This window comes from Astyanax mexicanus, chromosome 4 (assembly GCF_023375975.1).
Source record: "Astyanax mexicanus isolate ESR-SI-001 chromosome 4, AstMex3_surface, whole genome shotgun sequence".
Taxonomy (NCBI): Eukaryota; Metazoa; Chordata; class Actinopteri; order Characiformes; family Acestrorhamphidae; genus Astyanax; species Astyanax mexicanus.
In genome coordinates this window covers 20,298,422-20,316,229 of record NC_064411.1, presented here as the reverse complement: position 1 = coordinate 20,316,229, position 17,808 = coordinate 20,298,422, and the positions used below count along the sequence as shown (strand labels likewise).

At 37.7% G+C, this 17,808-nt stretch overlaps 3 protein-coding genes across 8 annotated transcripts in view; 1 reads left to right on the top strand and 2 right to left on the bottom strand.

Annotated features, from left to right (window-relative positions):
* LOC125801274 (zinc finger protein 239-like) overlaps positions 1 to 10,176 on the top strand; it is a 55,486-nt gene extending 45,310 nt beyond the window's left edge. For both annotated transcript variants that reach the window (XM_049477727.1, XM_049477726.1), the window contains exon 2: positions 8,218 to 10,176. In XM_049477727.1, the coding sequence (XP_049333684.1) occupies positions 8,360 to 9,493 (1,134 nt within the window). In that variant the 5' untranslated portion in view covers positions 8,218 to 8,359 and the 3' untranslated portion in view covers positions 9,494 to 10,176. The remainder of the gene's footprint in view (positions 1 to 8,217) is intronic.
* Positions 10,177 to 10,995: 819 nt separating this feature from the next.
* LOC125801638 (general transcription factor II-I repeat domain-containing protein 2-like) lies at positions 10,996 to 12,852 on the bottom strand. The gene has a single exon (XM_049478413.1). It carries the CDS (start codon positions 12,790 to 12,792, stop codon positions 10,996 to 10,998), a length of 1,797 nt encoding a protein of 598 aa, XP_049334370.1. The 5' UTR covers positions 12,793 to 12,852.
* A 3,005-nt stretch (positions 12,853 to 15,857) lies between these two features.
* The window catches only part of LOC125801496 (zinc finger protein 239-like), a 132,661-nt gene continuing 130,710 nt past the window's right edge, over positions 15,858 to 17,808 (bottom strand). For 4 of the 5 annotated variants that reach the window (XR_007438704.1, XR_007438703.1, XR_007438701.1 and 1 more), the window contains 2 exons: positions 16,782 to 16,882; positions 15,858 to 16,100 (listed from right to left, as the gene is read on the bottom strand). The gene's annotated coding sequence lies outside the window, so the exon portion shown is untranslated. The remainder of the gene's footprint in view (positions 16,101 to 16,781; positions 16,883 to 17,808) is intronic. The other variant, XR_007438705.1, reaches the window with a different exon arrangement.

Genomic DNA, 17,808 nt, shown 5'->3' with positions numbered 1-17,808 from the left:
GTCATATTAAGACTATGCTTGAAGTGCAAACAGAGACAGAACATGATTTAAGCACAGTACAGTCTTGTTGGTCACTCTGTTACCGTCTGTCACTCTGTTAAAAGTAGCAGAAGCATCTTCTATGCCAGGAGTATTTAATTAGAATTCAGAATGATCCAGTTATACAAAATTCCTCGCCTGTCTCTCTGTCGCACTCGGCGTGACTTTAGTTTTCGTCCGTTCTCGTTTTTTCGCCCATTCTCGCCCAGGTTCACTATCTCCTTATAAAGGCGTTTTTTTCACGGCCATGTCCCAATTCAACAGCCGGAGCAGCGGGACCGCGACCCTGACAACACGGGTTCGATCCCGCGTGAGGAGCGGTGTGTTTATTTATTTATTTTTTCCACGTCTGCACAGATCTGATTGACTGAAGAGAGTGGTTGGTGATATTACCTCACACGTGATTGGTCTGTGATTTACTGTGCCGCAAAGCGTGTATACAATTAAATCCTTCTCAATAGGTTTGGGTCCGGACCCGGACCACGGTCCGCCCGTGACCTCTGTTCTATGCAAATTCCCCGAATTTTCCTCTTCTGCTCACTGCTCAACCACCAAACTCGCTGCTACTGTGTTGCCAGTTGCCAGTGTTGTATCTTAAAAAGTCCACACTAAACTGTGAGAGGTTTAAGCTTGACGAGAAATATCGTCACGTCTTAATCTCGTGCCACGATACAGGATTTGCTATTTTACTGACCAAATGTATAAACAAAGCATTTCCTGTTTTACTGTCTATTGTTATTGTTAGCTAGCCTAGCTAAATGTACAAATGTAGCAATTGTTGTTTTAATGACTATTATTATTGTTTGCTAGCTAGCTAAATGTTCAAATATGCAGTTTGCTGATTTACTGAACATTATTATTGGTAGCTAGCCTAGCTAAATGTATAAATGTAGCATTTGCCGTTTTACTGACTTTTATTATTGGTAGCTAGCCTAACTAAATGTCCAAACAACAGTGTTTGCTGTTTTACTGACCATTATTATTGGTAGTTAGCCTAGCTAAATGTACAAACAAAGCAGTTTAACAGTGTTTTACGGCCGGTATTTATTTATTTTTTATTTCTTGCATATTTTTTTTCTTAAATGTAATTTGTATTCTCTTTCAAGCATTCATTCGGTATCTCAGTATGGGATACGCCACTCTCGCATATTCCTCATGTAGCCCCGGCTAATATATATATATATATATATATATATATATATATATATATATATAGCACCTTTAGATTTTACAGCTGTGAGATAAAACAGATAATACAAATAAAACTGATATAAACTACAAAGTGAAATATACAAGTTAGTGGAAAATTAACACTACATATACATATAATACAGAATAAGATACAGAAATAATTTTAACTATACATGCAGAAAAAAATATGTAATAAAGTAAAAAATAAAGTAAAGTAATGCTTAATCTTCCTTTGTTAATTTTGATTTATGTGGTAACTAATATGCGGAAGGAAGAAAAGCTTGCGCATTTCCTAACAATTCCCTACTTTACCACATGATGCCACTAATTCCCGCTCTCTCCGCACACTTTTGAAGGCATACGCATGCCTTAAACCTTGCTTAAATGTACGCTCGTTTTCACACCAAGTATTTCTTTATAAATCACAATTCTTGCGTGAGATGTTGCTTACGCACATTTCTGCCCTCTTTTTATGCGTACGCACTCTTTATAAATGAGGCCCCTGCTCTTTATGAGGCTTTGATTCAGCAGTAGATTCTCTCCTGTCAGATTCCTGTCAACATTAGCCTGTTAGCAGCTAACAGAGTTAGCAGTGAATTAGTTCTCTTATACTGTTTAATAAACTGAGAAAAGGACGAATAATTTATGGGTAAATTTATGAGATTAAACTAATTCAGATTTAATTAGTATAATTAAAGGCTGATTTTTGGTAAGTTAGGAAAAAGCTGAATTAGCTAGCTTCCTAGTGTTGGCTAAGCTAGCTACTGAATGTACCCAAAGTTTCTGAGGAGAAAGAGCATTTATTTTCTGTTTTCTGTGACCTAGAAAGGTTTTTAAACGGTTTGGAGGAACTAATTGCCACCATTCTAACAATTCTACAAATTACTATCTGTTTTAAGCTAATTTGCCTCAGTAAGAGTAAATTATCCTCAAATTTTACCTCAGTTTATTTAATTGTTAGCGTTTACTAGCTAACAGATTTAAGGTTTATTTACACAGGTCTTAAACTTAAATTTAGTTGTTTTTTTAAAACATTACTCACACCTTCACTGTTTCTTATAATTCATATATTCTTTTCTCTACAGTGTACAAATCAGTGAGTCTTGGTGAATGTTTCTGTTCTTATTATGGTAAATAGGGCCTGCAGAGATTTAATAGAAGAATCTGTTCTTTAGAACATAATGTTTTATATCATTATTAGAAGCACAAACACACCTGAGATTATTTCTATTTATTTATATTTTACAATTACTGTTACAAAGAGCCAAGAGTTGGCCCAAAGACTTCAGGAGCTAAATAGCTCCTCCACTGAGTCCCACCCACAGTGCCTGCAACCCTCATGCTTCCGCTTGTTTAGCCAATCAGAGCGATGCTGAGACTGAGGGGCCTCAGTTGGGGGCTTGCATACCACAGATAGAGAGGACTTCTGTAGAGGAACAGTGGAGATAGTGGACGGTGTGCAGCTTAGTAAAGTTTTGTGGGATTACCGAGGACATTTAATTCTTGTGTGCATTCAGATACCTGTAAGTACCTACACTGCTGTTTATTCATAACGTGTAGATAACTATTACTTTCCTAGTTGTAGGTGTACTTTCAAGGAGTTACATGCTATGCTAACTGATCAGCTCTTTGTATAGCTCTGTATAGCTTCTAGCTGTTTCTGATCTGCCTATTATTATTACCAGATAACACCTCATAGAAGTGTGTATCTTTGTTTAGGTGTTAGTGTTGTAAATTGTAGTCAGTAATGTGTTTCAAGTAGTTCAAGTATCCCTTTTATATCTGTTGTTTCAGAATCACACACTCACACAGTCGGATTGCATTCATCTATTCTGTATATACCACAACTCCTCTGCTGCAGTAAATACTGTTTTCAGAGTACATCATCTCCAGCATTTTAATCAGATGCACCACAGTGGCTTCTACATGGTTTAATACCAGCTAGCTCTTCTTAACAATTACAATACGATTTTAAAATTGTCCTGTTGAAAATATTTATCATTGGTTTGTTTATTGTATCTATCAGAAGCAGACTGTATCTGCCCAATATCATTTATTTTACTCCAATGTTCAATACACAGAGTGCCTTATTAATATGATGGCATGTTGAATCAGATTTTTCACAGTAATATATGTATACAGAAATAGAGGGTCAGGTGGACGGGTGCTTGTGTTACAGAGTGAACAGGGTGGATTTAACACACAACTGCTTCACAAGACTCAGTGCTAGATAGTGTAAATGAAGCATCAGGCTGGAGCATTAACACAACAGTTCAGATATAATAAAGAAGACATTGTTTAACTGTTTAATGCGTCTGAATTTGTATTTAAGTGGTAAATTAAACGGTTTAGTAGATGCTTTGAACAAAACAGAAGTATTGGGAATAAATCAATAAGGATCATTATTCTGAATACGGTTTGTATTTTATTTTTTTGGTTAAATGGTGAAAATGTTAGCTACAATAACTGTATTTATAATTATAATAATTATAACATAAAAATGATATTTGTATAAAAGGACGGGACGTTTATTGTGATGTTAGTTCTATCTCCAGTAAATCTTAGTGTTGCCTGATTCAATTACCTGTTCTAGAAACGGAGCTGACCACGTTTAGTATGCTCCGAGTTAAAGTTAGAAACTTACCTTCAGCCAAGTTAGTCTTAGTTCTTCCAATTCCCAGTTATTTAGGTTCGCATTGGTAAAGAAATGTGACACTTATGTGCTAAAGTAAATTTTACCATGCTTTCAGTGGCTGAAAGAAATATATTTTTTCGTATAATGTTAATTTTATCAAAGAGTAATGTCTACTGAATCAGAATCCATTAATAAAGTCCCAGCGCAAAACTGTATTACCCAGCAACACTAGTTTTAGTACAGTCAAACCTCTGAAATCTACATATTTATACTATTCGCCTAGTATTAAACATGCTGGCAGTGGCTAAAAAAATCTATTTTTCTCCATAATGCTTCTTTAATTAAACATTACATTACGACATTAGACATATCTGTATATGTTTAACAAAATATTTAAAATACTGGTAACATTTATAATAAATGTACATCAATTAACCATGCTTACAACAGTTACAAACATTGTAAAATGCCTAAACTTTTTTTTAAATGACAAATATTTAAACATTCTTTTTTTTATTAAAATTCCTTAAACTATTGGCTCAGATCATAAGTAACAGGATATACTACATTTTTAATTCATAATGCCAAATATTTCTCAACCCAAATGTTAGTTTCTTCTATTCCGTTTCTTCTCAGTTTTTTTTTCCATTCTTTTTGTTTAGTTGTGTATTTTTTTAAACAATGTCAAAGTGCTTAAAGTGTGATGTGACTTCTTATTCTTATGGTCACATTCACATCTTTTATTGCATTGTATAATAATAATAATAATAATGATAATAATAATAATTATTATTAACTATTATTATTAAGTATTATTACAGTGTTTTAACAGTGTTTTATTAAACAGCATGGGCATAGATACTTTAATTTGCTAACATGTTTTATTCTGTGTATTAATACAGTACAATATGGAGTTTTCTGTTAAATTAGTAAGCCAATCAACGTTAATAAAAAAAGTAAAATTCCACTTCTTACCTAACCTTCTCGGTAAAATCACTTTGAAAACTAATTATTTCTTTTTAGATTTAATATTTTAGAAGCTGACTTTAATTTGACGGGAAAGTCACATGACTTTCCAGCAACTGTTGCTCATTTCACGGAGCTGTTGTCACTGCCCGATTTGTGCCGTGCATGCGCACTGTAAACTGAGCAGGGGGCACAGATCGGGTAGCCACAGCTGTCACACAAGGGATTTGACTATTTTTGGACGAAACCTGTTGACTAAAGCAGATGGCATTTCCAAGGTTCTCTATCCATGTCATTCTACGTACATATCACCACAAAATATAAGCAAATTGATTTTAAGTTTTTGTGGAAAAATAAGACTCATCATATTAAAAGGTCCCAATTAGTTAAAAAATACGAGAAAGGTGGTATTAATGCATTTGACTCTGAAGCCATGATTGGCGCATTTAGGATTAAATGTCTAGAAACCTTTATTATGCATCAAAATTCCAGTTAAATTATCATACTTCCGTAAACAAATACTTCAGTTCTGGAAAATCATTTTTCAACATAACTTCTCTCATCATGGATCAACTTTATGGAATAATAGGGCAGTCACAGTGGGTAGGAACTCAATATTTATAAAAGATTGGTATGACAAAGGTATTGTTTTTGTATTTTTTCATCTTTTAGTGAAAAATATAATCTTAGGAGTTTTAAAGATGTTAAGAAGGTGTGCAAAGCGATTCCTTTAGCATTGATTCTGTTAATCAAACAAGTCATTTTATATTCAAAGGTGACTGTTTCGATGCCCACATTAAAAGTGAACGATTGTAATTTAGTAGACTAAGTGTAATAATAAGACTATCAATGATGATTTGAAACAAAAGATTTACTATGAATATAATGGAGCTTCTTTCAAGAAACTTCCTAATAATAAGAATATAAATATGACTTTTGCTTATTCCAAATTTGTAAACTGGCCCATATCTCCTAAAGTGAAGGAGACCCATTTCAAAATTATAAATATGATTTATCCTGTAGCCCTGTTTCTTTAAAAAATATTCAAATTTGATGTTGAATTATGTACTTTTTGTAAGTCAGTAAATTAATCTCTGGAGCATTTGTTTTTTTCATGTCAATATTCACACACTTTTTGGATGGACATCAGAAATTGGATTAATATCAAACTTAATATTCCTTCTTTTGAGGTGGAGGACATTTTGTTTTATATGAAAAACTTAAGTTCAGCTTTCTCTGATGCCATACATATAATTTTACTTTTAGCAAAATACCACATTCACTGAAGTAACTGAAAGGGAAATAAGCCCTCTTTCCCCAGTTTCATGAATGAATTTAAGTCATATTATTCTTCATTAAGTAAATTAAGAAAATGGAAAACTGCTAGTATCATCTCACACCAGATCTCTAGTAAGCTTTTGTCTAAGATTATCATTTTATTACGTTGCTCCTCTAGTCTGTATGTTTGTGTATGCTCCCCCTAGCTTCTAAATTGTAGCTGTTATCCTCTACAAGAATTTGTACTATTGTATATTGTTGTGTTTTGTATGTTGCTAAAAACAAAAACAAAAAATCGGTGCTGTGAGATCGCTGATCAAGCTTAACTTCCGTTTTCTGAATTCTAGATAGACTGATAGATGTTTAAACTAATTATAATTTGAAAAAAAATCTGTTAAAATGTATAAGCCTGTGGTGTTTTTATTTATTTTTACATATACCAAGTCTGTAAACTACTTTACCTTTCACATTTCTGTAATCTAGATAGACTGGGAGATAAATTACGAACAAAATACAAACATCAACCAGAAAATAATTTGTAATTAATAATAATTGATAATTATTAATAATTGTCTTCTGGAGCAGTTGATTTATAAACTGTGTCAGTTTAGTATTAACAGCTAACAAGCTAACAAAGAATTTATGTACAAAAAACTTCCTTATTTTTCTTAAAATACACAGCATATTACTATAAATAACAGCTGTCTGGACCTGGTTTTGCGTGTGTCTTTGCCATTTGTTCACAAATGGCAAAGACACGGAACAGTGGTGAACCTTTCCAGGAGTGGCCGGCTGCCCAAAATTAGCGCAAGAATGCAGCAACGATTCACTAAAGAGGTCACAAAAAACCCCACCACAACAACCAAAGAACTGGGCAAAAATGGCCGACATGGCAGAGTTCCTAGACGGAAACCTCTGCTGAGCAGGTGTGTGTCCCAGTACATCTAGCGTGAAAGAAACGCTGCATTCCAGAAAAAGAACATTATACCAACAGTAAAACATAGTGGTGGTAGTGTGATGGTCTGGGGCTGTTTTGTTGCGTCAGGGTCTGGAGTCTTTTTAACCAGCTATCAGAAACAGTTTACATGGTTAGCTCTGTTACCTTTCTTTTAGAAAAATCGCCGTATATCCAGAGATGTTTTAACATCAGAGCTGCAACCCACTGCAGGAACTTAAAAATCCTCCCCAGCGAGACAGAGGGGGGTGGGGCTTCCCTACTTGCACTCTGCAAAACCAGCAGGTTGATTGGCTGTTTCTCCTGAAAGACGGAACTTTATCCTTGAACTGGCTCCGTGATTAGTGTTAAGAGATTTTCCATTTACACACGGCCAGTGGCCTGTCTCATCATTAATGATACAGCTGAGCTGAGCAAAATGCTTCTAAAGCCCAGGCCAGGCAACGCCCCTGGTTAGAACTGCAGGGTGGAAAGCAGTTCGCAGTTCTCGAAAGAGGCAAAAAAAAGTCTGGTTTGAGCTCAGAGGAGCTCTGGCACAGACAAGAGAGGACCACTATTCCTCCTATTACACCTCAGTGCAGTGCTGCAGTGAGTCTGAAGCTGTAATTTCACTTCTTTAAAAAGTTCAATAATCAAGGAAATCATTCCTAGTGTCCCTTTAAATAAAGATTCTCAGGGAAATGGAAAACGAGTGTCTTCTGAAGACCAACTTTGAGTCTTTTACCCAGAACTAACAAAAGGGAGAAAACACGAGAATACCCAAAAAGAAGGGGAAACAGAAAGCAGCCCTAGGATAACAAGGAGGCTTTAAAATAAAACCTAAGGATATTTTTCTTTCTTTCTTTCAAATGAAAAGTTCTCAGCTTCTAGTGAGATGGGAACAGAATCAAGACTGTCTGTCTGAACAGTGGGCAGTCCTTGTAAAGGCACTAAGCAGGTGTCCGCCTGATTATTTCAAGTGGCAAAATGTGGCCTCCCTCTAGTGGCTGGAGGACCACCAGGTACAGTACAGAAGCTTTTATGGTAATATGAAGATGTCCCAGTAGTTTTGTCAATATAATGTAACTGATTGATTTAGGCAGTTCTCTTCAGTTAATTGACCTGCTTTTATTTTAATATTCAAAGGCATTTTTCTTTGTTTTTTTTTTTTCAGAAATGAAAATATTCTCCTGAAATTCATCACCAACAACCAGGATATTTAACTAAGAGCAATGTTAAACTGCTGAAAGAGGTGAAGCAGAAGCCGCCCTGAAGAATCTCCAGAACACACAGAAATTGTTGCATTTAACAGACAAATGAAGCCAAGTCCCGACATGGAGAAACATCAGGACAAGAGTTTAATTAAACAGAGTGATCTCAAAAACAACCAGCGCATTCACACAGGAGAGAAACCGTATCACTGCTCAGACTGTGGGAAGAGTTTTACTAAACAGAGTGATCTCAAAAAACACCAGCGCATTCACACAGGAGAGAAACCGTATTACTGCGCAGACTGTGGGAAGAGTTTTACTGAACAGAGTAATCTCAAAATCCACCTGCGCATTCACACAGGAGAGAAACCGTATCACTGCTCAGACTGTGGGAAGAGTTTTAGACAACAGAGTCACCTCAAACTGCACCAGCGCATTCACACAGGAGAGAAACCTTATCACTGCTCAGACTGTGGGAAGTGTTTTACTACACAGAGTAGTCTCAAAAAACACCAGCGCATTCACACAGGAGAGAAACCGTATTACTGCTCAGACTGTGGGAAGAGTTTTACTCAACAGAGTACTCTCAAAATCCACCAGCGCATTCACACAGGAGAGAAACCGTATTACTGCTCAGACTGTGGGAAGAATTTTACTGAACAGAGAAATCTCAAAATACACCAGCGCATTCACACAGGAGAGAAACCGTATCACTGCTCAGACTGTGGGAAGAGTTTTACTGAACAGAGAAATCTCAAAAAACACCAGCGCATTCACACAGGAGAGAAACCGTATCACTGCTCAGACTGTAGAAAGAGTTTTAGTCGACAGTGTAATCTTCAAAATCATCAGCGCATTCACACAGGAGAGAAACCGTATTACTGCTCAGACTGTGGGAAGAATTTTACTGAACAGAGTACTCTCAAACTGCATCAGCGCATTCACACAGGAGAAAAACCGTATCACTGCTCAGACTGTGGGAAGTGTTTTAATCAAAAGAGTCATCTCAAAAAACACCAGCGCATTCACACAGGAGAGAAACCGTATCACTGCTCAGACTGTGGGAAGTGTTTTAATCAAAAGAGTCATCTCAAAAAACACCAGCGCATTCACACAGGAGAGAAACTGTATCACTGCTCAGACTGTGGGAAGTGTTTTAATCAAAAGAGTCATCTCAAAAACCACCAGCGCATTCACACAGGAGAGAAAACGATCCCAAAATTGTCCCACGGCAATTAAAAGTGCGAATCGTAAATCTTTCAGACAGAACAGCTTATTCTACACAAATGTTTCACTTTGTCACTTGGGACACGTTCCACCAGAAACAAACATGAATTGAATTTAACAATGGATTTTACAGGTTCAGCAAAATAAAACTTATCCAGGGATGATGTTTATTGAATTCCATGTTATGTTTTCTCGTATGTTTGATATTCCAGGACATTCTTTGTGAGACAGAGTTTTTAGGGTAGTTACGGTAGGAATTCAGTTCTGAAGAGGGGAAGGTCGTTCGAGCGAGGGCACTGCCAGTGTTTGCACTAGATGTTAGATTAGCATAACTTAGTCTTTAAAATTTAGATGTCATAGTTGTTAGGAGTAGAGTAGGATTCTTAGCCTGATTTGAATGCTTTTAATCTCTTTTCTAGCTTATGCAGGTTTGATTATTTCTATTGTAATGGAATGCTATGGTATTAAATGATTCTTAATGTTAAGGTTTTTGCAATTGTGCAATAACATCTAGTTTTGAACAAATGCTAAAGTCTGTTAATGGGGGAGGGTTAACACAGCAGGGATCCAAAGGTTTGGTTTTGGTGGGGGGCTGGGAGAGCAGATAAGAGGTATGAGGGTGCAGCTGGGGGGCAAGTAGATTCTCCATGTGAGCACACGTCTGACTTCAATAAAACCTGTGCTACTCACTTCGATCCTGACTCAGCATTCAGCATTATTATTTCACTTTAAACCACCAAATTTCCACAACAATTATGGTGTCAAAAGTGGGATGAGTTGTGATCTGCAGCGGAGGGGGACAAGACACAGACCGTGGACGCTTTCCAGCCACAGGATGCACCCAGAAATCAGCGAAAATCTTACAAAGGGGTAGTACCTATCGGTGGTACAGTGGCTATAATCAGCCCTCCGTCTGCAGATCAAACCTCATCTACGGACCTTGGTGGTGAAGAGTGACGAATCATTTATTATAATTCGAACAAAAAAGTACAATTGGGAAAAAATACCTTATTTTAGATATCCCCCTCCACCTGCCCTTTGTGCGCTTCTCCCTGGAGATAGAATAGTTGCACGATGGTGCGAACGTGAGTCGCCTGCTCAGATAGCGAGGCCGGTGATAAATTTATCATAAATATGATCATCAGCAAGGTTGATGATATATTTGTTAGGAATGTTATCGTTGGACAGATGGAGTAACCTGCTCCTATAGCGAGGTATTTGACAATAGATGTATTAGGAAAGTACAGTATTGACCCGGGTCTTGGGGTGAAGCGCTATTAGATAAGCGAGAGGATAGCTTAGTACAGGGGTCCTCAAACTTTTAAACTAAAGGGCCAGCTCACTGTTCTTCAGTTTTCTGTGGGGCCGGACTAAAAATAAACATTAAAAACTATTTATCATGTGATACTGGTTGCATAATATATGCTATATGTGTAATTCACAATGCAGACGTTTTAATGATTTATTAAGTAATAATTTCCATTATCCTACCTCATACAGTGCTTTTCCATAAGTTAATGCGAACTGTGAGCTTGCTTCTGGCTGACAAGACTGTCAATGTCAGGTTCCATGTTTGTTACCGTCAGTCGTAACAAGTGATGCAAATGTTCATCAGAGAGTCTGGATCTCGTTGGACACTTGAGCTGTTTCATCCTGGAAAAAGTCTGCTCACAGATGTAGGTGCTCCCAAAAATTGTTGTCATTTTGAGTGTGTGTAGATTTGGGTACGTCTCACCGGGAAGAGAGGCATAGAAATCAACCAAAGTGCTGGACTTGAATACGTCTTTAAGGTTGTCAAAATTTTGTAGTTCAGCCAGTTCCAGCTGGTAAATTGGATCGATGCAGTCAATGTCTGCAGCAAAGGGATTCTGGAAAAGACGAATGTCTTTGGCGTGGGCATGAAGCTCTTGAAATCTCACCTGAAATTTGCATTGCAAAATTTCCAAGGCCTCCGCACATTTTTCAGCCGGGAATCCAAGTGAAGGCACCTCAGCTGCCCGTTTCTGTGTAGTGGGAAAATGGCAGAAATTTTTCTCCTTCACATGTTTAAGGAGGAGACCCAGTTTTACTTCAAACGCCTTTACATACGAATGCATGTCACTGATGAGTCTTCCCTTGCCTTGGAGCTGCACATTAAGACTGTTGAGTAGGTCGGTTACATCTGTTAAGAAAGCAAGGTGCCATTTCCATTCTTCATCGGTGAGTTCTGGCACAGCTTTGTTTTTGGACAGCATAAACGTGTTGATCTCGGGGAGCAGGTCATTGAAACGTTTCAAAACTCGACCTCGACTCAACCAGCGGACCTCAGTGTGGTACAGCACATCTTCGTAATCAGCATTTAGCTCAGACAAAAAATCCTGAAACTGCCTGTGGTTAAGAGCATGAGCTCTGATGAAATTAACACAGGACACCACAATTTCCATGACAGAATCCCACTTAACTGCTTTGCAACAGAGTGCTTGTTGATGGATCAAGCAGTGTATGGCGATCAGACGAGGATGGCCGCGTTCACTCATTTCTCTGTTGATACGCGCTATCACTCCTTTCATAGAACCCACCATGCTCGGCGCACCATCCGTTGTCACACTCACTAATTTAGCCCAGTCCAGATCTAAATCCGCCACCGTTTGGTGAACTTTCCTGTAGATGTCCTCTCCTGTTGTCGTTCCCTTGATGCTTTGTAGTCCAGCAAGCTCCTCTGTGACTTCGAACTTATCATTAGTTCCGCGGATGAAAATCAACAGTTGCGCCGTGTCACGCACATCGTTGCTTTCGTCAAGAGACAGTGAAAAGGAGCAAAGTCTTTTTGTCTGAGTTTGCAGTTGAAGGTGCAAATTGTCGCCCATTTCTTCTACTCTCCGTGTAACTGTGGGTGCGGATAGACTCACCGCGCTGAACAGGTCCGCCTTTTCTGGGCACATCTCCTTGACAACCGCCGTCAGGCACTGTTTTACAAACTCTCCGTCGGTGAACGGCTTTCCACTGCTAGCTATTAGCTTGGCCACTTGAAAGCTAGCTCGAACTGATGATATATTTAGGTGTTTTTGCTTTATAAAAGAATTTTGCTGAGTCTCCAACTCATGTTTCAGTTTTGCTATTTTGTCTGTCCTCACCTGCCCCGTCAGAAAGCTGAACTTGTCTTTATGGCGCGATTCATAATGGCGGCGCAGGTTGTATTCCTTAAACACGGCGACTGACTCCTGGCATATGAGACAAACAGCCTTTTCTTTACATTGCACAAAAAGGTAGTCAGAGGTCCACTGTTGATTAAATACCCTGCACTCAGAGTCGATTTTTCTTTTCCTCGACATTCCGTCAGATGTGAGTCTCAGAGCTCATGCGAACAGCACAGAGCGAGTGGTAGTATGTTGTCTGATTACCGTGGGAAATAGCTTTCTGTTTTTTTTCATCTGTCTACGGAGACTCTCGATGGCCAATTGTCTTTTTTTTCCTGTTTTTTCCCCCCGTATAGCTAATGCTGCTTGCGCGAGGGGCCAGGGAGCAGGTACTGCTGTTGTAGCTTAAGGGGCCGGTCAAATGAGCGCAGGGGGCCGTAGTTTGAGGACCCCTGGCTTAGTACATTGGGAGGTGCTGCGGCTACACGTTGCTGAGGCTAAGTTGCTGAGTAATTAAATCAAGTTAGAGAGCAAAAAAACCTGGGATCCCAGATATGTTAAAAAATAAACGAAAAAGGGAAAAAATTGGAAAAAAGTAAATAAACGTTCTTTAACGTTTTTAATCAGGTTCACAATGCGGCTCTCCTTAGTCAAAGGAGCCAGGATTAAGGCACTGATAGTGTAATGCATCTCCCGGGGTGGATAAAATATTTCGGATTTCCATCTACTGGGAGCTTCAGTGTGAAGACTTACTGCGTGAGTGTGAAACTATGTGTTAGTGTGAAATTTTAATGGAATGAATCAGGCCCGGAGTGGCTAATTGGGAGATTCGGGAAGATTCCCGATGGGCCGGCTCGAGTTTGGGCCGGTTGGACGAAAAAAAAATAATTTACCCGTCACTTATCTAATCTTATTCTTGAATTCATTTCCATTTAACTACCTATGCATTATCTAATCGTCTGACAGCACAGCCTCTACTTCGCAGTAGATTAGATGGGTTTAACCATCTGAGGGAATTCTCCCCTCCCAATTGTTTGAGTTGGTTGCGGCCACGAGTGGTCTTTTCTGAAGCGATGAAATTAAATATAGCAACAGAATAGCACGAAGCGTCAATCGACTGTGATGGAGGGTAAAAAGAGTCCAGGCGGAGCCGAAAAGGCCAGATTAAAAAAAGAAAGAAGATGGAAGAAGAAGCTGCCAAATGTGCAAAATGAACAAGCTTGTTTTCCAGAGGACAGACTCCAGCTGCTGCCGGTAAACAGAGATATGGAAATAATATTGAATTGTCAGCTATTGCGCAACGTTTGCAATGTCGACTTGGCATAGTTTATTTTGTAGAGTCCAATACACATCATTAACCTCTTAACACTATTCTATATATGTCATAATTAATATCTTGCTGTGTTTATGAATAATTATAGACACCCAATATGCCATTTTAAAGCATAGAATCTCTGCTTTTCAGTATCTAGCATATTGAACTGTATGTCATCTCAGGAAATAAACATTTAGTGTGAAATATGCCTTGTTTATTAGAATTAAGATTCATAATTTTGAATCTGGTAAAGCTTTATATTCTGTCTTTAAGCTACTTCTTTGAGGATTCACTTTTTCTACAAGAATTCGTTAGATTATATTTCTTTTAGCATTTTGAACCTAGTTTATTTGGTTATTTTCCTATTTTATATCTATTTTTCTGTTTTTATTAAATCTTATTAGGTTATTAGCGTCTAGCTTGTTAGCATACAGAACGTCTCCCTGGTCTTTTAAATGAATGTTGATTTATTAATTTAATAGCTGTATCTAAGTCAGACAGACACGGTGTGATTTTTTAAATCGGGTGCTGAGAGCTCATCCGCATGTTTGAATGGTTTGTCCTGTACAAAAACGCAGGTGATTTATATGCTGACACTGTAGTCTGACTGGCAGGCTGAGAGACTGAACGTCATGCAGCCCAAAAGCAGTAGAATTAGCCAGATCCCCGCAAGTCGTGCACCCATTAATCCACCTGCAGAGCTTTAAACGCTCGGATGAGCGCGTCACTTTCCTCGGGTCGGGTTCCAGGAAATAGTCTGTGATGTCATCTTTTTTTAATACTATTTTAATTTTATATAAAGCCATGGCATGATAATCACCATGTAGTTAAGTAACCAAGTCTTATTGTTAACAAAAATTCTCCTTAACTGAAACTAATTAAAACAAAGAAAAAATAAAACGAACTGAAATTACAGATTGAACCCTCATTTTCGTGTTTGTTAATTTATTGATTAATATAAATGTGATATATCTTGATATATATCGTTATCGTTATATAAAAAATTCCATATCCTGATTTATGATTTTACCCATATCGCCCAGCACTACTTCTATGTAATATTACTTCATAAAATTACAATTTTATATCTGATTTAAATTTGAATGAAACATGTTGAAGTGACAGGTGTTCTGTTAACTTACCAACATATACTTGTACTTATATGCAATAAACTGAGCAAAGACACGTCCAAAAGACATCAAAGCAACGTCTTTGTTAGACGTTCAAAAGACGTCCACTGAAAAGCCAGAATGAAAGTGTTTGCGACGTCTTTTTTTAACGTCTTTTAAACGTCTATTTATTGACGTCCACTGGATGCCAGGAACAGACGTTCAAAAGACGTCCACTGAAAAGCCAGAATGAAAGTTTTTGCGACGTCTTTTTTTAACGTCTTTTAAACGTCTATTTATTGACGTCCACTGGATGCCAGGAACAGACGTTCAAAAGACGTCCACTGAAAAGCCAAAATTAAAGTTTTTACGACGTCTTTTTTGAACGTCTTTTGAACGTCTGTTGCTGGCGTCCAGTGGACGTCAATAATAGATGTTTAAAAGACGTTAAAAAAAGACGTCGCAAAAACTTTCATTCTGGCTTTTCAGTGGACGTCTTTCGAACGTCTAACAAAGACGTTGCTTTGACGTCTTTTGGACGTGTCTAAACGTTTTCTATGGATGTCCAAAAAACGTCTTTATAGGGTTCAAAATGGAAGTTCAAACAATGTCATTTCAGACTTCTTTTCAACATCACTTACAGGCTTATGATCAGATACAGTTCAAAATCATGTATGAAATATTTCTAAGATGATATTTAAGAATTTATTATTGAAAACCATGTTTTGTTCGTCAAACCTTCATCCTACTCTATTGTTCCAAGTATTTAATAACACCACTCTGATTTCAGTGCAGCCTTACAATTGGATATGCATGACTATTAAAAAAATGACACATTTTATAAAATGAGAAATATCTTTAATGAGGTTTAGGAAAACAATATTTGCATTTATGTATCAAAATGTAAACACCAACACCTTGTTTTTAAATGACAGAACAGAGTCCCATGGAACTTTAAATGAACTAAAAACAAACATGTCCTCCTCCTCCCTTCCTCCCAGGTGCATGTTTAAGATGGTCTGCTGCATGATGCTTTATTGCAGCCTCTGTAGCTTCTTTATCCCACTTCATGACTGCCGCTGCAAGAGTTTTTAAAACAAAATTAAAAGATAACCAGAGTGGTCACATCATAGAATTCATGTTCATTTCTGTATGTGAAAACATCCAGATTTGCCCTGTCAAATATCAAGTGCTAATACTGCAAAGACCCATGTTGATTAATGGGGTGCACAGCAGCATACATGTGACTAAGTTAGATGGAGTTAACTTAAATCAATAAAGTGCATTCTGGAAAGGGACAAGACTGCAAAAAATGGTGACTTTCAATTAAGAGATACAGTCACAAATTGAAAGAACCCGCATAGATACATCTGCCACTACAAAATAAAACAACTCAGACACAAAAATCTTTAATATGTTGGAATAATAAGGTATTTCTTCCAAATATCTAATTATCCTATGGATTTAAATGAAAGTAATATATACCCTGCTTCAGTCTATATTAACATCATAATATCAAGTAGTCAAGGCTGATGTACATTTGTATAATATAGTTTGTCGCTTAATATTCTCATCCAACAAAACATTAACTTTCATTAATAAAATTCCATCAATTGAGCATTCAATCAGTTGAGATTTTTGCTAAACCACTGACTTTACATTTAGAAAATGTTCATAATGAAAAAAAAGTTGAGGTACTAAATATGAATAGAAAAAGATGCTATTAAATATAAAAAAAACACCAGGAAAATGCTGAATACCTCTTATTGCTTCATATATATTTGTTGTCTCCAGAGGCAGTTTATGCTTCTTCCCTTTCCCCTTCATATTGAACTTTGCCATCAACTGGTTGTTGAAGAGCCTGAAAAAAACAGGTATTGAACCATTTAGATACTCCATGTGGGTATGTAACCTACAGCAACTGTAGCACTGGTGAGTATATTTGTTCTAGCACCCTATATTTTCGCAACCCTGCCACCTAGCGAAGTGGTCGTGGACCCGATGGATTACAGTCGGAATGTGAGTTCGGAAAGTAAATCAAGTTTTATAGCGGTGATATTTGGGTGAGATAAACCTTTATATCTGTAAGTAGTTAGCTGAATTGGTAATATTTGGGTGAAATAAACCTTTACATCTGTAAGTGGTGATTAGGGCTGGGGCGACGCGTCGACATAATCGACGTCATCGATTACGAAAATACATCGATTTGCATAACGTGCGTCGGCGCGTCGTAAATATGATCAGAACTATGTTAATTAACACGGTAACATAGAAGCATAGAACTATTTAATTAAAATGATTTTTAAGAACAGCTAAACACAGTTCTGCAAGTCAAACGCGGAGGAGTTCACGTGCGAGAGAGAGAGAGAGACACACACACAGACACAGAGAGAGAGAGGGAGAGAGACACACACAGACAGAGAGAGAGAGAGAGAGAGAGAGAGAGAGATTCGCTTGTTCTGGTGAGAGCTCATATTCTAGTCCCATACATAATTCTGCAGCTCCCGCAGTGTTTTCTGCCGTATTTTGCGGCTAGCGCAAGCGCTTACAACTGACACCGCGGACCGCGAGGTGACGCCGCGTTTGTGCCGAATCCGACTCTCTGCTGAATCTGACTCCCGCTTCGCGGACAGAATCGGCACAACACCCCCGCTGTAGAACTGCGGTAGTGAAAACAGCGCTTATAAATAAATTAGTTTAGTTTCACTTTCAGTTTTCGTTATTTCTGTTATTTTTTTAAAAAATAAAAATATAATTAAAAAACAGACGCCTACATCTCGGACTATT

Excerpts from the sequence above, each read along its gene's own strand:
- LOC125801638 (XM_049478413.1), bottom strand. The coding sequence starts at position 12,792 with ATGTCGAGGAAAAGAAAAATCGACTCTGAGTGCAGGGTATTTAATCAA.